Source organism: Salvia splendens, chromosome 2 (genome assembly GCF_004379255.2).
Source record: "Salvia splendens isolate huo1 chromosome 2, SspV2, whole genome shotgun sequence".
Classification (NCBI taxonomy): Eukaryota; Viridiplantae; Streptophyta; class Magnoliopsida; order Lamiales; family Lamiaceae; genus Salvia; species Salvia splendens.
In genome coordinates, this window is record NC_056033.1 from 4260275 (window position 1) to 4283302 (window position 23028).

Sequence of the window (23028 nt, forward strand, 5' to 3'; positions counted from 1 at the left end):
GGGCTGGAAGCAGTGAAGAAAAAGGTCATCGTCAGTGTCACAAGGCAGAGATGGTCCAATAGCCGTTGATGGTGAACGGAAGTGAACCCAAAAGGGTTGGAGCGGAGCTTCCGCACAGGAATGTACGCGGCAACTCTAAGGAAAATTTAATAGAGTTTTCCGATCCTTATGGGCGATGGTGGAGTCAAGTCAACTCAACCCTTGACCCACATGGAAAACCAATTGTGTACGTCATATTTGCATTGTTGTGATGTAAAGAATTTGTATCACTTCCATTCTACTAACTACGGCATCAAAATCCATTTGTCCACACTTTTTTTCTCTATAATTAGCTTAGTCCTCTCAAAAGATTCTCTTTCTAGTTAACTATTTTATGACTTAAGTAATTTTACACATATCAAATGCTCGTGGTGTTTTTCTTCAACTAGATTTTAGAGTAATATTATGTTTCTGCTCATATAAAGAAAATCAGTTTTATTAGTATCTAACAAAACTGCAGCAATTTTACAAAATGAATTTTATCAACATTCACAACGATTTTGAGAGGCCACAACAATTCTAGACTTTAAAAAATCACGTCTCCTTCACCTATTTCATTAAGGTCAGGCTGAATGAACGAAGACATTTTGTATGTCGATGTTTTCTGAAAGAATAAGATACCAAAATTTGGTACTACATAACAGAAAGCCAATATCTTCCTGCGAAAAATTAAATTATAAACCTAATGTCTCTACTAAGGAAAAGACTGAGAGATTCCGGTGAGCAAATTCATGACATCTGAACAAAGATCAAACCTTACTGCAGTGTAGGCACTTGTATCCTGAGAAAGTATCCCACCAATATTCCGAGAATTAGCCCAACTAAAAGTATGAAAACGGATCCAAATCTCCCTTGTCCAGTTTGTTTCCTCATGGATTCCTGGCCAGCAATGCAATGAAGCATGTAAACATAGAAAAGCAGGTGCATATATGAAAAGCTCAGAGCGTGTAGCGCATGAAGAAGGTTGAAGCAGATTAGAGATACAGTAATCGTGCGTCAATAGAGCAGTCAATGACAGGAGGATAAAGAAATCATCTAAATTCTTGAATTGAGATCCAGTTTAGAATGTTTTAGGTTTATGTCAGTGCAAGCAGATCCAGAGTCTCGAAACAAACAGAAATAAATTAGCAAAGCATCACTGGTAAGAGGAAAAAAAACAAATTTTATTTTCATGTTTAAGTCAAAACCTAACAGATTTTTCCAGATTGGGGAGCTCAGAGACTAGATTAATATCTTAAAAATTGTCTTCTGGATATGTTTTCCAATATAGCTGTCTTCCTCGAGACTCTCGAAAACAGACAAGGGCACGTAAGCGAAAAGAAATTGGCTCTTAACAAATTTTCTTATCTTTAAATTTACTTCATGTGATATTGAAAGACCCCTTAGTGAAATATCCTTGCAGCTGATCGACAACACCAGCATTGGTGAGAGTTATATGTCTTGTATTACTGTCCTTGGAGGCTTGGACAAATGCAAAGACGTACTGGTTTTTCTAACTAAAGCAACCAACCATCCTTGGACAAAATCACCCTGCCCTTTGAGTGGCGATAACTGTTTTGCACATCATTAAGATAAACAAATATAAGCTTGATGTTTGTCCATAATAACTACATTTCCTGAATGTACGTCAAACTGAAATTGCCTCAGATGAGGTTTGTGTAGTTATGAAGGTGCTCATTAGATGAGATGAGAGTCATTAGACAAGAATACAAATAATGCAGTGCATGGAAACCAAAGCGTACCAATTCGCCGAGGAGCTTATCATTTTGTATATTAACAGAAGCTTTCTCGTTTTTCAACTTTAAGGCAGCAGACCGTTGCTGAAGATCAAAATTACATTTCAAACAGAAGTCTTAGTAACATAACAACAAAACTTAGACACCTTTGAATAAGTAACTATACTCTACTCTATATTTTATATGAAGAAATCAGCTAAACAAATCACGACAACAAACAAAACAACTGAAAGAAGATGGTCGAATAAAAAAACCCAGATAAACAAAGCAGGTTTAAATTAGCGTCCTTACACAGGCCTAAGTTCTAAATAAAAATCATAGTAATGTCCTTGGTCATAGCTTTTAATTATATAACACTTCAGCATAAGATAATTATACAGATACCTGTTCAATTAGTATTTATCTGCATATTATTTATTTTAGAAAAACATAAAGAATGAGGCAGTAAGAACTTAAGAAGTTTCAACTTTCAAGGCTAACTACAAGATAGTCAGATCAAGCTTCACGAAAGACATGGAAATGCATGATTGCTAATGACTTAATCTCTCACTAAAGATTTTCAGCTAGTTAGTTAGTGATTGACTGGTGACTGGTGAATCTAAACCAATTGTATACATATTTTGCACCATATCCTTCCTTGCTCTAGGAGAGTAACATAAAGATCGAGAGACATGATGATGCAATTGCAGTTCCAAAAGAAAACCGACTTGTTTAGTTATCATAAACTTCAGAATTTATAATATTGAATGTAAAATTAGAAGGTTCTTTCTAATATGCCTGACAAGGAACGAACCATCACCAAAATGATGCATTTCTCATTGATTGCTTAAATGATCTGGATAAGAAAAGAAGACAGTTGACTATACTTACAGGTTCAGACAATGAAGAATTTTTTATTTCATCCTCAGCTGAAGATGTTCCAGGTGAACTCACTTCTTCATCTTCTTCGGGTACTGGGGAGGGAGGGTTTGCAGGAATGAAAATGACCCTTAATCTGAACTCATCGATAAACTTTTCACTCTCCCTGTTGAACTACGGAAAAAATTGACGAAAGTAATGCACACATAAGTCAAAATTTGGTTACGCAATATCAGTATACAGCAAACTTAACTAACCATTTCCTGGTTTATATCCTTAGTTGTTGTGCCATTCGGAACAATAACGCTCTGAACTAGAAACTTATCCCTACATTGCATATCAGGGGGAGCCTCCTTATGTGCTTGCATAGTAACTAAAAACATAAAACCACGAAGAAGAAAACAATTAAAGACAAGAAAATAAGAGAATGATTAGATTGATCATAGTGCTTTTCACCTGTGATATTGCACACAGAATAGGGCAAAACGACACCAACATTCGGCCGTACGGAATACCTTTTTGGATTGGTTGTCTTAACCTATTCCATTGAAATGGCATAAAAATCAGGAAACTGCACAGTTTCATTCATATATATACATAATTCATCAAACAAGCAGATACACTAACTCAACTATGATCTCTGAGGAATTAATTACCTTAAACGCCACATACTGATCTGTCCTATTAGCCAACTGCAGAGCACATGAACTCTGCTTCCGAACTTCAACTGAATCCACAAAGCATTAATCACATACCAAAATTAACTAATCACGTTCAAGCATTTGCTATAAAAAAACAAAATTCTTAGATTCATGTGAAACGGAAAAAGGTTTGAACAGTCACAAAAGAATTTCAAAAACCTAAAAATATTAATTAGTAAAGAACCCCACAAAAAAAGCATCTTAAAAGAGCTAACAAAAGAACAATAAAGTGAGCACATGATTCCTCTTTTTATATTTATCCATTCATCGTCGAACAAAATGGATGAATTATCGAAATTCGCTTACATGGGAATTTTAGCTCTGAAGGCTGAATACGGAGAAGCTCTCCCATTGTCATCTTTTCCAAAAAAAATTTTCTGAATCCAGAAATTTTAACGCGAAATCGACCGCAATTTCTAAGAATTCCGAAATCGTGAAGGGGAACAAATTCAGAATTCCCCTAAAAATAAGAAAACGAGAAATTCCCTTCTGTGTCATATAGTATGGTCCTCTGCAAGATCAAGATTCAAAGAAGGGAATTGCCTTTTTATTTTATTTTTGTATTTATTGCTGTTTTTTTTTTCTTTTTCCTATATTTAATTTGTTTTCAATCATTATTGAAGGCGATGAATTTCATTGAAATCCATTCCTTATAATTAAAGATTATTTCTAACTAGTAGGAGTACAAAATATTCTTGCACAATACTGAATATTACATAACTATATTTTGTATCTAAATATTGGCTCATTTTAAATTTGATATCAATATTCTCGCTGGCAGTTGATAGATAATATATTATTATTTCTGCACATAAAAATAATGTTTGCCCGAGAATATAAGTTGATATACTACTATTATAACACATCTCCGAAGAGATAAGGTATATAAAAAAATATATATCATCTATTACTTTTAAAAATATATATATATTTTTCTTAAAAATAACAAATTATGGAGTACAAAATAAAAAGATATGTAGAAAATTAAATTATTTTTAAACTAAAAAAAATAGTACAAGTAACGTTCCAAAATATAAAGATATAATATCTTTTCCTCGATAGAATAAATTTTCATGAAAATAAAATAAATATAATTACAAGACTTTATCTTTTCATTTATTTTTTACTTTGGAGATGCTCTAATACATCATACATGATAGGATGTATTAAATGACAATACATTTTAACATAACATCATACCACCAATATCAGCCCTAGGATCTGAAAATTGGACGGTTGCTGCCATGTGACATCTCATTTTAGTACTCCCTCCGTCCCAGGGTATTAGACTCGTATACCATTTTGGGGTGTCCCAACATACTTGACCACTTTCTATTTATGGTAAAAATTAAAGAATTTAAGTAACTCCCTTATTACAATTAGGATTAAAATAATGTTAATTAATCCAATGTTAATTGAATGGAAATCGGTACCCAACCCACCAACATCATTTCATTTTTATGTCTTCTCTCTCTTCCAGACTCAATCCCTCATTCTCTCTCCACGCCTCTTCCAAAAAAAAGACCCTAGATCTAAATTTTCTCTCAAACTCACGCATCCATGGCTTCCAACGACGAAATATGTGAGCCTAATCCAAGCGATGATGGGTGGGTTAACCCCCGACGCCCCCTTACTCGCTCGCCGTGGTGGTCTGCTGGCAGTGGCGGTGGCGGAGGAAAATCACTCGTCGTGGTGCAAGGAAAGAGGAAAGCTCAAAGTTTTTCAACCTCCCGCCCCCTGTTGTGCCGTCTGTTGAGTCCGCCGAGAAAGCTCCGGTTGCCGACGCCACCACCCCTGCCGTAAAGAAGTTCAAGAGCGGTCAGCTGAAATTAAAAGATCTGAAAGCTGTGTTCCAACAAATATCTGACCATGATGCTGCTGCCGCCGGCGAAGATCCTTGCGAACGTGATATATATGCACCCGTGCATTTTTATGGCTTCAAATAAGGTTAAAATTGATGAGATCTTTCCTCTGTTTTGGTTTCTCTCTATCTGAATTTGCTGGATTTTTTTGTTAAATTTGCTGAAATTTTTGGTTAAATTTGCTGAATTTGTTTGCTGCTTTTGTTGAAATTTTTTGTTAAATTTGCTGAATTTGTTGAATTGTTTGTGTTTGTTATATCTATGTGTATTGTTTATATGCCTTGAAATGTCTGACTAAGATGCTTTTTATTGTTGGTGTGAATTGTGATGGTTGTGTAAATTGTTGGTGTGTGAATTTTTTATGGATGTATTACAACCATCATTTTTCATCAAAAGCTTTGTGCACAAAAGATTTGTTACACCTACAATAACAAAATATTGACATGCTCCTACAACATGTTTACAAAGTTCACATGTTGCTACAACATCTCTCCAAAATAAGATTCACATCTCCAAAATATTAATGTCCAAAATATTTTTTACAAAGTTCCTTACCTTCCCAAAAGATGCATAGTTGCTACTGCAGTTGCTGCTCATTGCTGAGTATGTTCCAATCCCAAATCTTGCACAATCCTTCCTATTCCTTCATTATGCCCATGCCCATGTTCTTCTAAATAAGCAATGCAATCTGCAACTAGCTGTGTAGGAACTTCTAAGTTCTGAGGCAGTTGGTCAGATCTTCTTAGAGCATTTTTCCCCATATGGGGAATCTTGTACCTGTTCTGCCCCTTACACTTCATGATCTCAATCATGCATCCTTGAAGAGACATGAAAACATTGTCTAGGCTTATAGGAGATAGTTCATGAAATGATTTTTCCACAGCATTCAATAAATCATCCAATGTGTTGCATGCAGTTTGTTGCTGAAGTGATTGTATTGCTCGAAACCACCCTAAGTCATTCACATTAGTATCTGGGGAGTTAGGGGGTTGTTGCACCAGCTTCATGTTGAACCCGTTCTGATTTGCAGCATCAATAAAATCCACATCTTCATTCTTAATATGTGGCTTTGCATTATCTTGCTGGATATTGATTTGCTTACTTGCTCCCTCCGGCCATTTTGCCATGATGGCTGGAATAATCTGTTTTTGCATTCAATTCTTGCATTAATTGCATTGCATCCACTAAATTTTCATCATAAGTTGAATGTGTAACTAGAATGCATACATTAAATGCATGCATACAAAAAATGAATTGTAAATTCTTCATTCAATGCATGCAATAAAGTTAGTTTAGAAGCATTAAAAACACTCGTTATCACTGTAACATGTAACTACAGCAACATCAAAGTTACTCCGTTTAGAAGGTCATACCTTATTTATTACACAGTCCTTTGTCACTTGCTTTGTGATGCTTTCGATTGGTTTGGTTTCTATTGTTCCTGCCCTTCTGTTTTTGCTATTCCTCTTTGCTGGAACCCTTTCTATGAATGGAAAAATACCTATCTTACCATCAAACAGAACCTCTCCGTTTCCTCCAAATAATGGTCTTGCAACAGCGCACATAAACATGATTTTAGAAATGAACTGCTTATTTTTGCATGATCTGTGTGGTTCTTCCTCTTCCGGTGCCATATAGAACCTACGTGTACCTTTCGTGATATAGAACCATTTTTCATCAATGTGGATTGTGTTGTGCATATCTTTGAACTTGAGTTTCCTTAAAATCCTATCCAATTCTAAAGCCTCTAGTGTGAATCTCATCCTCAACAATTTGTTGGGGGCTGTTAGATCAGGCTTAATGGCTGATGTATGAGCTCTAATCAGCCCTGCTTGCACCCATCTTCCTACTGTACTCTTAGAGCATCCTAATCCAACAGCCAATGTTCTGATACTTCCTCTTTTAGTGAAGTGCAAACTTTGAAGTAAAATAAGATCAACATGAATACGTCTGCTACATGGTTTGTTCTTCCTATGATTGATTACCTGCATTGTTTCTCCTCTTGCTCTTTGTTTTTTAGCTGATGACCAATATCTTGTGCAGGTAGAAGCTGATACGTTAAACTTCTCCCTAGCTTCTTTCATCGTGCCTCGCGGTGGCTTGCCGTTTATGCATCTCTCATTGATGAACTGCACAATTTGTTGCTGAAGCTTTGTACATATACTTGTGGCAGATCGCTGCATTCTGGATCTTTTGTGTTGTGTGAATGTAAAGTAGGTGTAAGAATATTTATGGCACACTGGAGTATTTATGTTAGTCTATGGCGCCACTTGTAGTGATTTCACTGAAAATTTGAAAAAATTGAACAGGTAGCATATGTGGCAGAAGTGGCGCCACTTTTTTTAACTTGAAAATGTCATCAGGCGCTAAATGTGAATTAAAGTGAATCAAAATTTCAATTTTGTTTTGATCTTTTCCTAGTCATTGATTATTTTAATGTTTGCAATACATATTGTTTGAAATATGCTCAATTTGAACTTGACGTCGTATTTAGCATTCATTAAATATGGATACTTTTAATATGAGTAAAGTTAATTAGAAATATGCTTTGAAATATCAGTAAGCTAAATGCATGCATACAAAAAATTAATTATTCCATTTATTTTAAATTTAAAAATAAAAATACAACATATCACCTAATCTACTTTATTACCAACTTCATTTACACCACTAAACACCACCTCCTAAATTCCTGTGCCCAAAAGAAGTGAGTCTAATACTCTGGGACGGAGGGAGTATTGTTTATTCAAATTAAAACGCTTAAGGGCAAATTAGGAAATTTCTTTTTCGCAATGGAATTCTCCACCCCAATTTCACGTCACTTTTCATACCATTCTCCACCCAATTTCACGCTAGATTCTGCAAATGACACCACCATTCTCGATTCTACAATATCCATCTCAATTCTGTTTGAATTCATCTCAATTCGAGCTATTCAATCACACGATCGGTTTAATTCATCTGCATTCAGCAATTTCTCTGCAATTCTCTCCAATCAACGATTTCAATCGGCAACGAGCTATTCAATCGTTGAATTCTCTGTAATAAGCGATTTTCTCTGCAATCACACCACAAATTCGTTTGAATATGGGTGAATCGATTATCAGCCCTAGGATCTGTAAAATTCATGTTTTTTATTAGTCATTATTTGATAATTTGCAAATTCGTCTATTATTGCATGTGTGTTGAATTCATGATTGTTTGATAATCTGTAAATTCATGTGTTTTATCCAGCTTTGTTGATCTAAAATTGATTTATGATTATTATTTATTCTTATTTGTTTTTTTGATTCATTTTTGGTGTAGCATGTTTTTTTAACTCTGGATTGCTTCGTAATGTATTGCTAATTGCGTTTCTCTGAACTTGCAATTGCATATCTGTATTACAATTGCATCTGTGAATATTGTTGTTCAAATTCGTTTTGATTCGTTTATGAACCTACTGATTGCTGTTCAAATTCGTTTTGATTCGTTTATGAACCTACTGATTGCTGTTCAAATTCGTTTTGATTCATTTATGAACCTACTGATTGCTATTCAAATTCGTTTTGATTGATGCATTTATTAAGTTCAAATTCGTTTATGAACCTACTGATTGCTGTTCAAATTCGTTTTGATTCATTTATGAACCTACTGATTGCTATTCAAATTCGTTTTGATTGATTCATTTATTAAGTTCTTGTGGCTATACTCTGTTCTTTACTAGATTGATGCATTATATGGTGCATATTGTAGTACACCATATGGTTAATTGCATTCAATTGCAGGTTCAGGAAGTTCTGCAAGCCGATTGGTGCCTGTGAAGTTGATGACCAAACCATTGCGTCATGTGGAAAATGTGGAGAAATGTGTCCCAATGACTCTAGAAATTGTGGCAGACAAAAGGAATAAGAGAGCATTTAGTTTGTTTTGGAGTACTTGAAGTTTATAGTCGTATTTGTTTTTACCTTAACAGATTGCAGTCTTACTCTAAGAATATTGTAGTGTTATTCTATGAATATTACAGTGTTACGTGTCTGCATAATTCGTAATAGTTTTACCTTACCAGATTGCAGTCTTACTCAATGAACATTGCAATATTACTCTATGAATATTGTAGTGTTACGTGTCTGCATAATTTGTAATAGTTTTTTATCTTACCAGATTATAGTGTTATTCTATGAATATTGCAGTGTTACTTTATGAATATTGCAGTGTTACGTGCCTACATAATTTATAATAGTTATTTACATTACCAGATTGCAGTGTTACTCTATGACTATTGCATTGTTACTATATGAATATTGCAGTGTTACGTGTCTGCATAATTTATAATAATTTTTTACCTTACTAGATTGCAGTATTGCTAAGTAGTATTTGCACTTTACATATTACCTATATCATTTTAGGTTTCAAATTAAGTAATTGACCAAATTACCCCTAGACAGCAATATCATCTGCATTATCCAACAATCCGGACTCTATTTCAATAAATTGATCTCAAGCGTCCATATACCAGATTTGACGGATCAAATTAGTGGTAGGGTATCACTCTAATTATGGTGGCACCCTAATGCTCCCCTAATATAAATGTATATATCCACAAATTTTGGTATTCCTTCGAAGATTGTATACTATATGGTTTGGTCAGCCATCTTCAAACATGTTTGTTAAGTTCAGATACCCAATTATGAAAGAAACTCACTACTCCTGTACCCCAAGTATGAAAGAATCTAAATACTCCTACAATATAAGTAATACGTTTAATACATTTAGAAAAATAGTAGACCTAGAAAATGAAACTCGTGGATTCTGATAAAACTAAGAAAGTAGGCTTCGGAGGCATAAGCAATGTGGCATTATCACAACCACTTAGATAATATACGAAGGCCGAAAATGGACTTCGTCCCAAATAATGAGATTGATTATAGTAAAATGCGGTCTGAAATAACACCAAATTCAAATTAATTTAATTTTTCGACATTCAAGGACCCACTAGGGTTCGTCGATCCAGCCGACTAACCCCAAATTAACCATTGATTTGCAATATACTCCCTTCGTCTCAATTTAAGAATCACATTTTACCATTTAAGTTCGCCCCATTTTAAGAGTCACATTTAGAATCTACCATATTTGGACATAAAATTGTACCTCATTATTCATCAAATTTACACTCAAATGTCATTACTTTCATAAAAATAAAACAAAATTATAAACATACAAAAAGTTAAAAGGGTCTCACTTTCCACTACCTTACTTCAATTATTACACACTCCAACAACCACTACCTCACTTCATTTATTACACACTTCACCAATTTCTTAAAACATGTGTCATAACTAAATCTTACTCTTAAATTGGGACGGATAGAGTATATGTTTTTGTCCGGTTCTAACCAAATAATCATTTAATTCAGTGCAGGCATATGCATGTCCGTATTCATTGCCCATTAACCAACAACTCAAATAAGTTGTACGAAAATAAGTTGTACGAGCAATTTAATTCAATACTTACTCCCTAAGTCCCTATATTCATTTTATTTGGGGGGGTGCTAAATTACTGTACAACTAATCAAATTGTTTCAATGTTAATTCAAACCAATGTTTCTTTTCCCACGAGTATTAATTGTAGATTATTCAGAATCATTGTAGCATTTTGCTCAATGTTCGGTGTTACTTGCACAAGTGTAAATTTGAAATATACTAAAATATGTAATTAAAAATATTTTTACACTAAAAGTATAATATGAAGAAATATACTCTCTCTGTCGTAAAAAGTAGAATAGTTTTATCATTTTTGGTCGTCCCTCAAAATTAGAATAAATGTAAATATGCAAAATTTTCAATAAATAATAATCATACACATCATTTATATTGTATGTCTCACAATCTACTAACACTTCTTTTACTACATTTTCCATTTTCTTTTGTTTAATTTACCAATTGCACATTAAAACTCGTGTTATTTATTTTTAGAAAATAGAGGGGGTATATGATGCTAATGATATTTACTTAAGTCACATGTGATTGAATAAAATCATTATAGAAGCTTTTCACAACGATAACGATGAAACAGTTAATTAGTTATAACCGCTAAATCGAATTAATTTCGTATAGGGTTTAGGGATGTGAACATAACCTTTTATTACATGTTTTGACATTTTGTATAGCATTTATTTTGATAATGATTGGGCTACCATATTATTTTCGATCTATAACTACAAATAATTTTACAATAATCGAAGTCAAGTCATGTACACCTCAATTTAACTAGTCGCTACTATCAACAACAACAAAATAAAACCTTGAAGTAAACAAGAAATGACTCACCGTGATTAAGATGATTTTCCCGTGAAGCTTAAAAGCTATATATAGGTTTATTAATTATAAAAATAGATTGTAATAACTTATAATAACTAAACATACCTTCTAATTTCGTTTATACTCAATTTTCTCAATCTAGTTCCTTAGTATTTTCTTTTAGCTTATAAGCTTAATTATACAAACACTTTGACTGATTCTAATAAGCTTTAGACACGGTTAAATCTTATAAGTAATTAAGCCTATAGCTAGATTGTTTAATATATACTGCTACAAGCTTAGAGAAACATCTTAAATGTTGTTCCGATACTCCGTAACTAATAATTCATTAATTATCAACTAGTAATAATGTAACATAAATTTATTACATGCCCAAGATATATACCACCTTCTACTAACAAACAAACAAACATATACTAGAATATAGACTTGGGACCAACAATAATTAATGTAAATCCCTAGATGCATAGCACAGATATTTGTTAGCATATTGACCATGTTTGTTTGGTTGCCAGGATTCTGTCTGGGAAAGTAATCTGATTCTTTAAATTTTAAATTTTTGTGTTTGTTTCTGTTTTTAATCAAATTGGAAAAGTAATCAAAATCCTGAAACAAGGAAAGTTAGTACAACTTTTCAGGATTCGGAATCCTAACTTTTCTTAGGTATTCTTTTTCCCAGTTTTAGAATTCTTACATATTTAATGCAATATAGTACAGTTTATTATTATTATTATTATTATTATTATTATTATTATTATTATTATTATTATTATCATTATCATCATCATTATTATTGTTATTATTTATTACAATATTTTAAAAATAATTTAAAAGTATAAACCATACTTAATTTCAGGATAATAAATAACTATAATTCAAATTATCATAATTATAACTATATTATTAATATTTATTTTTATTATCATAATAATAATAATTTATTAAATAATTAAATATAATTATAATTATATAATAATATAATAATTATTAATTTATAAATTAGTAATTAACAATAAAATTGTAGTGAAAATTTAAATTATAAAATTTATTCAATTAAAAATTAAGTAAATATAATGATAATAATAATAATAATCTTATTTATTATTATATTATTATATATTATGATGTATAATTCATATTTAAACTATCCATCGTAATAATAAATAAAATAATATAATTATTATCATTTATAATTAATAATTTATTAAATATTATGTATTATTATTTTTTATAAATAAAAAATGATAAGTATATTTTTAGTTTAGTGTTTAAATCAAATATATACTTTCAAATCTTGATATTTTCCAAACACGGGAAAGTAAAGTTATTAGAAATCATATTCCCGGGATTCATTTTCCCATAAATAATTTTCCTTGCCAACATTACCTTCCCGCCAACCAAACATGGCCATTAAGTTATTTGACTTAATTATATCTACGAGTTGTGATCAATGTTGAATTAATTTTAAAGACCGAACTAGAGACCAAATTATGACCATTAGATCTAGTTTTTTGACGAGATGCGTTGATGTGTTGGTCTTTATTATGAGTCCATTTTACTTCATTCTAGTAGGTTTATTACTTCATTCCGGTACGTAATACCTTGAAACTACAGTATGTTTTTATTTAATTCCCGTAGATTTTAAAATGATTCAGCACATGCTTCATTCGAATCCATTGAACTGAGTTTTTACTTTATTCACTTTAAACAATACAATTCATTCCAATAGGTATATTACTTCATTCAAAAACGTTCTTCATTGAACAAAGTTTTTACTTTATTCCAGTAAGGCTTTAAATGCTTCTGCACATACTTCATTCAAATAGATTATTACATCATTCCATATGCTTATTGCATCATTCAATTAGGATATCCTACTGGAATGAAGTAATATTCATAATGGAATAAAGTGATACTCTACTGGAATGTAGTAATATAATATTCTGAATTGAAGTTAAATCATCCTAATATATTAGTATGACTTATTTACCCTGGGCTGATGTAAATATATATTTGTGATGAAGGCGGAAATAATTTATATATTTGCTCATTTCATCCATAACAAATTAGATCTAAAAATTTTAATTTAGTCTAATTCTGCGATTCTGCAATAAGAAATGGATTTGCATATAATGAGTGTCATTATATATGCATACTTTTAAAAGTAATTTTTGTACACATATATACTTTGCTTTGTCCCGGTTGCTTCCATGCATCATACAGAAATTAATACGGAGTAATTCTTTTTCAACCTTGTTAGAGCATGGAAGAAATTAATACTCATATTTAATGCTAGGAAGAGTAACAATAATATATGCACATAGCAAGATTATTTTGTTTAGATTTGAACTTATAAATTATATACGTCTGCTTACCAACACGTGCGAATTATAACCCGAAATCATGTAGTTATGCAAAACAAAGAGTATTTGGAATTAGTTTTGCACTACTAATTCGAGGTTAAATAGGCAATCTTTCACGCAAATAAGAACCTAAAATGCCTATCTCAATGGTAAGAATCTGATTTAGTTGGGAAAACATTTTCCTAAAAATACATTTCGTTTTATATAATCGATGGTTTGTCACGCCCGCATTTTCTAAGGATAGAAAACACGGTTGATCGCGACTAGGGGAGGGTTAAAGAAGCGGGGAAGAAAGGGGAAATCAACACAACTCAACCATAGCCCGAAACAAATGGGAATAGCTCGAATAAAATCAGAGTATCTCAACAATCAACAACTCAAAAGAAACAATATTTAGCGATGCAAGAACTCAAAAGAAAGACAACTACTTAGCGGAAGCATTTCGAGAGAAGGAATATGCCACGTGTGAAGACATGACACATTCTAAACACTTAATTTCTTCGACGGTCTTGCTCAACACCCACCGCACCCGTCACGCTCAACCTGCAATTTTTAAAAGAAAAGCAGGGCTGAGTACTTGATGCACTCAGTGGACTCATGCCGAAAACATTTTATAAAAAGTATTTATCATGCCACCATTGAGTGACCTTGGGGTTTTAACTTTAGAAATCGCCCAAGACACTAAAATCATTTCCATTGTAAAATTCGGTTGATCAACCATTTTCCCATAGCTATCTACCATATCTGATCCATTGATGACAAGGAATGTGGCCACATCCCAAGTCACTAGACCGGCCGACCCAAAAGACGGCTCACGATCTCCATAGGTGTACACTAGCCTGAATAGGGACTCACTCCCTAGACAGACCCGAATTCGATTATCCATTGATGGCAAAAGCCACATCAGATAGGTTCCATAGAATAAAACAAAACACGGCATGACAAATATTCATATCATTTTCACATAAAAAGTATACTTAGGGCATTGCCCTTATTTAAAAAGAAAGCCCACCTCATTCGTTTAATTTTCTGAATTTGAATTCTTTATTTCGACTTGGATTTTGTCCGCAAAGAAATCCCTCCTCGAGTCCCTGTTTCTCTTCTCTTTCATTTATTTTCGAGGCCGACCATCGCGTTCCCATCATTCTTGAGCTCAAAATCCAGTCCAAATAATTCAACGAGCAAAACTTCCTGGGAGAAAATCAATGGCTCCACTATAATTAATAGACTAGGCCCAACCAATTAAATCACTCTAGGCCCAACTCAAAATTTTGTACAACAGCCCAAATAATGCTTCCCATCCTCCACCATCGTCTATCTCCTTTTTCTTCCCAAATTAGAAACTCCCCCAAATTGAGAAATCCCTCAATACCGTCGTCTATCTTCCAAAATTCACTCATCCGCCGTTTATTTCAGCGCCACCTCCGGTGGCTGGTTCGCTTCCTCGCCAACGTTGATGTCTGCACGAAGCCGGCACTGAGCTGCCCTCGCCCAGCCTCGTCGCCCCGACGCTGCTGCATCGCCGCTGAACGCTGCCGTGAAACTCCAGTACCGCCGTCGCTCAGCTCTACCAAGGCTGATGACTCCCTTGGCCTCTCGGTCTCTCATCCACCTCCGTCGCTCCTCCACATTAGTTCAGCTCGGAGTGGATCCTGTTCTGCCGCTGTACTCCGTCGTCGCCGTCGGCGAGCTCGAAGGCTAAGCTCTCCGCCTATCTCCTTCTCTCATCACCGCTGCAATATTTCCGAGTCACCGCCACCGTTGCTGGATCGTAGCCGCCCCGCTGCAGCCGCTGGTCGGACGTGCTACTCTGCAGGGACAGCCTGCCGCTGCCATCTCCTATTTCTCTCTCAATTTTGTTTCTCTGCACTCTCTTTTCCCAATTCCTTAATCGAGAAACTGTTTCTCTCCTTTTCTCTCTTCTGAAAGCTTGAAATTGGTGAAAATAAAAAGAAGTTGATTGGGAGTGATAGAACGTGGGATCATGGGAAGCTATGTAGGTAGAAACCGATTTCATTGTGGAGTTGAAGGAGATATAAGGATTTGCTTTGTTTGTTGGAGATTTTTAAGGTAGTGGGGATGTTAATATAACCGTGTGTGTGATGTTGCAATATAGAAGGATTTGAAGTGCTGCAAATTAAAATAAAAAGAACGGGTGGGTTTGGGCTCCTCAAAGTGACTTCATTTAGAAAGGAATAATTAGACTAGAAAATAAATATAATTGTTTTGGCCCAAAAGGAAGTTGAAAAGGACTTCCAAAAGTTGGTGACGAAGAATTGGGCTTCATACAAATAAAGAAAAAGATCATAGCCCAAAATTCAATAATGAAAACACTGACTATTCCATCAACGTCTAAAAGAATTAAAGGAAATTTTTTGGCTACACAAACGACGTCTCTTCAAGAACAACTAAAAAGATAGAAAAAGATCGGGGTATTACATGGTTGTTAAAAAAACTATTATACCCTTGCACCAACAGTTATCAATGCAACGGAGAACCATGGCACACGCACAGCCTTCCTCCGATTCATTATGTTTAGTTTTGGAGGGGCGAGTTTCAAAAATGGAAGGATCTATTCATGCTGCCATGTAGTTGCAATATATCTCAGGTCCAAAGGAGACCTTGAGAGATAGACTTCTAGCGAGACACTGAGTTATATGGCCCTTCCTCTTAGCTATTGTATACCCTGATTAAACACCCCTCATAATACTATCGGACTAGGATGTAGAGGCCATTGAAATTAGGGTTTGATCAACCTTTTTGCAAGAGGACTATAATGAGAAGTAGGTTGAGAAAGTTGGATTCTACTTTACTACTCCTTCCGTCCATAAAAAATATGACACATTGTGAATGACACGAGTTTTAATGTGGAATAGGTAAAGTAAAAGAGAAATATTGTTAGTAAAATGCATAGTCCATATTATTAGTAAGAGAGAACGGAAAAAAGTAAGACACAAGGGAAAAAAGTAAGACAAAAGTAGTGTTAGTGGAATGTGACGTTCATATTATTAGTAAGAGAGAAGGGAAAAAAGTAAGAGAGAAATAAAGATGATATAGTATTTATTTTCAAAAATAGGACTCTTATTTTGCTATTTTTGATACGTCCCACAATAAGAGTATATTTCACTTTCACATTTAGTAAATAAAAACCACATTCTATCAACTTACTCTACTCATATTTTATCATAAAATTACTCTAATAATATAAGTAGGACTCACATTCCACTAATTTATTCAACCCAATTTTATCTTAAAATCCATATCTAAGACTCCAATAACGAAACATATGGAATAACTTATTCCTCGCTCCTACTCCATTTTTTAACATAATTTCTTAGGGCATCCGCAACGCGTCTCGCCCTCGTCTCGGTTTCGTCTCCGAGAGACAAGACGGCAACGAGACAGCGATGCATCCATCCATCTCGGTCTCGGTCCGGAGGGTGGGTTGGCGAGACGTCTCGCCACGCGTCAACGCCACGTGGCGAGCGCTGGCGCTAGGCGTGACGCCCACCCGCCGGCCCGCGAGTGGGCGTCGTCATGCTTACGCAATAAATAATTTTTTAAAAAAATTTGATTTTAATAAAAATAAATAAATACAAATTAAAAAATGATAATATTTTAGATTATTTTTCTTTTTTTATTTTATAAATACTCCTCCTTCATTCTCATTATACACACAAACACACATTTATTATTCTCAATTCTTCTCTCTTTTCTCTCCAATTTTCATCTCAAAATGTCCGGGGACGGAATCTCTGGCGGCTCCGGCAGCTATGACTTAAACATGTTTGGCGACTGGGGGCATGTACAATGTCTTGGGTGCTTCCGGTTCCGGTTCAACGACGTCGGGCACCCAAGGCTCGTCGACGCCGGCGGCATACCAACCACCCTATTTTGATGTGAATGCATACTCTCGTCCCTCCGCCCCGAGGTATGGGCAATCGCAGGGATTATCCCAAATTAGGGAGAATTTTCCTGATGAACCCAATCCGGAAGGAGGATGGGGCGGTGGATGCTCCGGGGGTCGCGCATTCGAAGCCGTCAAGGAAGAGGAGGATGTAGGTCGTCATCCATATAGCCGCAAGGACACGATGACTCTATTCAACCCTTGGGTCGGCGTCTCGTACGATCTCATCGTCGGAAATCAACAAACCCGCAAGTGTTTTCGAAAAAAGGTCACCGGTGCCTACAACGAGAACAAGCCAAAGGGGTCCCGCCGCTACACCATGAAGATGCTCTGCAGTCATTTTGACCGAGTCGACAGAGATGTCAAAAAAATTTGCAGGATCTACAAGAATGAAGCGGCGAATTACCAAAGCGGAGCCAGTTGAGTCGACATTCTGAGAGTGGATATGCGAGTCTTTTTGACGACAACAGCAAAGAATTCAAACATTTCGATGTTTGGGAGGCGGTCAAAGACGTTGAAAGGTGGGCTGACGGTGTCCAGTTCAGCACGGGCTAGAGCTCGAAATGCACGAAGCACACGGCATGTGGCCAATACTCGTCTAGTGAGGGCGAGTCAGGCAACGCCTCACAGGAGGTTGAGGATACGACCACCGATTCAGGGGGCTCCTCCAGTGGGCGTCATCGGCCGCAAGGGACCAAGGCGGTGAAGGCGGCTAGAGGGAGGAGGGGCCGAGGCGAATCAAGCCAGGCGGGCTCGGGTTCGAACACCCTATTGTCCATGTACTTGACCGCCACGATGGCTAACACTTCCCACATGACTCCTCCCCAATATCAAGCCTATCTTGCCGGAATTGAGTATAAGCTAAGACAAATTGGTATTCAGCCTATAGGTGGCTTGAGTACACCGCCACCGCCTTCGGGGAATGATTTACCGGCGGAGTAGTTTTTAAGTGTGTAATTTTTAATTTCTAATATTTTAAATTATATCTTAGTTATTTATTTTTTTAGATTTTAATTATGTGTTTTTTTTTGTGTTTTTAAGATTTCAAATTGTAATTTTATTTTATTTAATAAGGTGTGTTTTTATTAACTGAATTTGTTGGAAATAAAAAAAATGAAATTGAATAAATAGTTAAGGGATGAGATGATTAAGAGATGGAGGGATGCATGTGATGTCTCTTAGTTAAGAGATGGAGTGAAAAGTACAGTGAGCTCATAAACAGTTAAGAGATAAGACGGTTAAGAGACGGATGACCTTAATCTTCTTGTCCAAAAAATGCCTTAACTTAATTGGGACAAAGGGACTAACAAATAATAACAGATCGGAGGGAGTAGAGACAGACGAGGGAGAGTACAATCGAACGATAAATATCCAACTAACAAAAAGGAACAAAAGCCGCTAAATTTATACTAGTAGGCTATCTATCAATCAATAACATGCCTTAAATCATCCAGATATACGTCCTTTTCACCATATAATTCTATAACAGACAGTAGTAAAAATCAATTCGGCTTTCCAGTGATACATGCATGTTAAATCAAAATCAATGGCATTACTATTATCAAGCATATAAAAAAAAGACCCTATAATGCCATTATCAAGAGTCGAGTGTCACATAAATTACGACTTAGCTGGTAGTAAAAAACAAGTCGTATAACCATATAATATCAATGCAGCGGAGACCGGTGAGGCGTACCCTTCCTCCGGTTCATTATGTACTCAGAAGCCGGTCTACAGCCCGGTCCGAATCCAGTTGGGACGCTCCGCTTCCCCTTTACGGCCTCCGAGGTAGCCGTAGAGTTGAGATACATACAGTCCGCCAAACCGCCGCTGCTCGAACCAGAGTCGGTCCGCATCGAGAGAACCGAGTCAGGCGTCATTTGACCATCGTCCAAAGGCAAAGCGAGAAACTCCGAGTTGGGAACATGTATGCACAGTTTGCCACCGGTTTCGACCATATGATCCAGCTGATGTGAATAATGAGAAATTTGTGTTAATTTTAGCAATTCAATTCGTAATTAAGTCAATAAGGTAGTACTATATTAAAAAAGGAATTCGTTTTTGAATGTGATGCACCTTGCACGAGATGGAGCAGAATAGAGCCGATTCCGGCAGGTTTCTGTCGCAGCCGACGCAGATTCTGGCGGAGGCTCGCGGCGGCCGATTCAGCGGCCTCTGTTTCAGGAAAACTACTTTTGCGCCATTGTTGGTGTATGTCTATTGAAGAAAAAAAGGAATTGAATTGAATTGAATAATCATGTAGTAATGTGTAAACCTAGAATTGAATTTGGTGAACTGACTTGAATGTGAGTGCAATCGATTAGCTCATCGGCGTCGACGATCCTTATAACTTCATGGTACACATACCTTCTTATCTGAGAGAAATCAAAGCAACAAATAGTAATTGGATTTGTTTATTGTGAAATGAAATGGAAGAGGTAATAAAAAACCTGCAAGAGGCGGTGGGAGGGATGAAGCGGTAGACAATGAGGGCATATTCCGAGGGAGCAATCCAAGCAGAAGATGTTCTTGTCGTTCTTCTTGGCATGGTGGTGTATTATGCAGCAATTGAAGAACTTCTCCGACAAGAGAGCCAGGAGCCATTGGGGCGCAGCATCCAACTACACAAAGTTGAAGATAGAGCATTAATTAATAGAGTGTAAACACAAGAAGAAGAGACGAGAGAAAGGAAGAGAAAAGGGAGACCCCACCATATCGAACGCTACTATTATTTGGATGGGTTTGAGAAATGAAGTGTTATTAATATAGGGGGAGGGCCCTTGATCAGAATATCAGGGAAAAAGATCTCTGCATAGTGTATAGTTTGTTGTCTGAGTGAGAGAGAGAGAGGGAGAGGGGTGACGATAGGGTGCAAGAAAAGAGAACGGCGCCTGCAAAACTGTACCTACTGTTTACCAATGAAACAAGGGCCATTTAAAGTTTTGGGGTATACTGCCCTTTCATTTTTTTAAGTAATTAACAGCATTATTTATCAACGGGCGGTTCATTGACTAATTTGTACACTGATTTATAGATATGTGACCGCTGGTCCAAAAATTTCTATGCTCGCATAATTCATTACTAAAAATAATAAAAATAACTATGACAAATATTAACATATAAATAAAAAATTAGTACTAATAAATAATAAGTGGACGGATAGAGAAATATAAATAATCACATTTTGATATTATGGTATTTCATTCTCTTTTTAGAGCATCCACAATTGAGCACCCTATAATCCACCATATGCTCCGCCACATCATCATTCTATCCTCCTACCATTTCATCTTCAGTGGGACGCCCTAAACTCCGCCCTATAGTTTTCACTACTATTTTATTAATTAATTTTTATGTTTTCAAATATGTCATACAAAATTATTAAAAAAAACACTACGATTAAAGACAAATCTAACATTACTAATTAATTTTTTTTACAAGAGTTAGAAATAAAAAACAAGTTCACTAAATCCTACATTACTAATCCTTCATTCCCAGCTTGTGGCGCAGATCATCGATCATCCACTTGAGGTATTATGCTTTGCCCGGGTCCTCGCACTGCATGAGGGCGTGGTGCATGTCCCGCGTAGGCTTGGGTAATCACTGGGATTCATTTTTAATGTAAGGAAGAGTGAGAATGGAAGAGTGGAGTGAATGGAAGAGTGAACTTGGGGTGTATATATATAATAACTTTTGAAGAATTAAAAAAAATTAAAAAAAAACGTGTTGCATCGTCCGCAGTATCGTCCGTGTGACCCGCAGTGGGGCGGACGATACCGCGGACAATGCGTGGTCGAAGCCCTATCGTCCGCGGACGATGGATGTGTCATCGTCCGCATGACTACAGTGGCGGAGGATAGTCCGCTCGTCAACTGTGGATGCCCTTAAATATGTTATTTTGAATGGAATATATGGAAAATATTTTAAATTGGATGATTATATTACTCTCGTCCTCCATTTATTGGACCCCAAAAAGGTAAAAATTTTATTAGTACATCCCAATCTGCAGCCCTAGATTTTATAATGAAAGAGATCATCTCTCTATACTCAGTAGGCAACGTAGCCCAGAATTGGAATAGTACAGATGGGAGAAAACTCAACACTGGAAATGGGTATCCAGAGAAGAGGAAGAGACCAGTTTTTGTCTACTGAAAAATGTTGGTATAATCTTTTTGCATAACTTAAATCTGCTGCCATATCAGGTTTTCTGCATTTTGCAGCCGAATTTTTGCACATCTTAGAAATAAATTTAATACCCATTCCCTCCCTAGTTCATCATTAGTAATTGTAGAACTAGTACTATAAAGAGAGAAGAAGTATTGAGAATAAACTAATGAAAAATATGTTGAATTAGTATTTTATATATTAGTTTTATAATAAAATGTAAATAACAAAAGTTTGTGGTATACTATATAAGTTCCATTTAATAAAAATAAACAAGACAATAATTCGTAGAAATATGTGATAATTATTTATAAATGTAATGATTGACATCAATTTGATATAATTGACTAAATATGAAATGTGAGAAAGAAAAAAGTTATGAGTATAAATTAGAAAAATAATGAGTCATTAGACATTACTCATAACAACTTAACAAGGCCAACTTTAATAGTACTATAAAATTACCAAAATATGAAATGTGAGAAATAATATTTTTTATAAATTATTAATAAAGAATGAGTCATTAATCATAACAAGGCCATCTTTGGTGTATAAAATTAACAAAATATGGGATGTGAGGAAGAAAAAGTTATTGTAATATTTTCAGTATAGAATGAGGCATTACTCACAACGAGGCCAATTTTGATTCACTATAAAATGAACAAATCAAAATATAAAATTAAATATGACTATTATATTGGTACGAGTATATATTATACTAGTAGTATATTTTTATGAAGGTAAGTAGTAGATATATGGGGAATTAGAAACTTCTATTTTAATCAGGATGACTAATTAATTGAATTATAGTAATAAATGTGCATTGTAGATGAAACAAAAGGAATAAACTCGGGAAATGGATTAAGGTCTATTTATTTAGTAAAATCATTTAGATAATTTGGAAGTGTAAAAGGCACAAAATAGAAAATAGGGAACGGTGTATTTCCTTTATCAGCTCTCTAAAAACTCTTATTGCACTCCATAAGAGCATCTGTAACGCAAGGGGCCGGGCCGCATCTCGTGAGTCCCGGCCCGTCCCGAGCGTTGCACGGAGGAGAGTCACGGCCCAGGCCCGTCCCGGGGCCGCGTTCCCGGCCTG

General features: G+C 35.4%; 2 protein-coding genes and 1 long non-coding RNA gene across 7 annotated transcripts; 1 reads left to right on the forward strand and 2 right to left on the reverse strand.

The window, feature by feature from the left end:
- Window positions 1-559: 559 nt before the first annotated feature.
- Window positions 560-3880, reverse strand: LOC121784492 (vesicle-associated protein 1-3-like). 5 transcript variants are annotated; one of them, XM_042182645.1, is made up of 8 exons: window positions 3641-3878; window positions 3290-3360; window positions 3090-3171; window positions 2891-3006; window positions 2646-2807; window positions 1782-1859; window positions 795-918; window positions 560-698 (listed from the first exon to the last, which is right to left on the reverse strand). In XM_042182645.1, exons 1-7 carry the CDS (start codon window positions 3690-3692, stop codon window positions 796-798), a joined length of 684 nt encoding a protein of 227 aa, XP_042038579.1. In that variant the 5' UTR covers window positions 3693-3878; the 3' UTR covers window positions 560-698; window position 795. The 5 variants fall into 5 exon arrangements, 4 of the variants coding, with proteins under 4 accessions (XP_042038579.1, XP_042038585.1, XP_042038570.1 ...); XR_006046722.1 differs by having other exon boundaries at window positions 613-698; window positions 795-1590; window positions 3641-3880; XM_042182651.1 differs by having other exon boundaries at window positions 560-1590; window positions 3641-3880.
- A 965-nt stretch (window positions 3881-4845) lies between these two features.
- On the forward strand, window positions 4846-7604 carry LOC121780711. Its single transcript, XR_006046080.1, has 2 exons — window positions 4846-5281; window positions 7240-7604. It is a non-coding gene; the product is annotated as an uncharacterized LOC121780711 (long non-coding RNA).
- An 11505-nt stretch (window positions 7605-19109) lies between these two features.
- On the reverse strand, window positions 19110-20648 carry LOC121771499 (protein RGF1 INDUCIBLE TRANSCRIPTION FACTOR 1-like). Its single transcript, XM_042168295.1, has 5 exons — window positions 20477-20648; window positions 20216-20386; window positions 20066-20140; window positions 19842-19982; window positions 19110-19732 (listed from the first exon to the last, which is right to left on the reverse strand). The coding sequence occupies exons 1-5, from the start codon at window positions 20477-20479 to the stop codon at window positions 19433-19435; spliced, it is 690 nt and encodes a 229-aa protein (XP_042024229.1). The 5' UTR covers window positions 20480-20648; the 3' UTR covers window positions 19110-19432.
- Between the last annotated feature and the right edge of the window lie 2380 nt (window positions 20649-23028).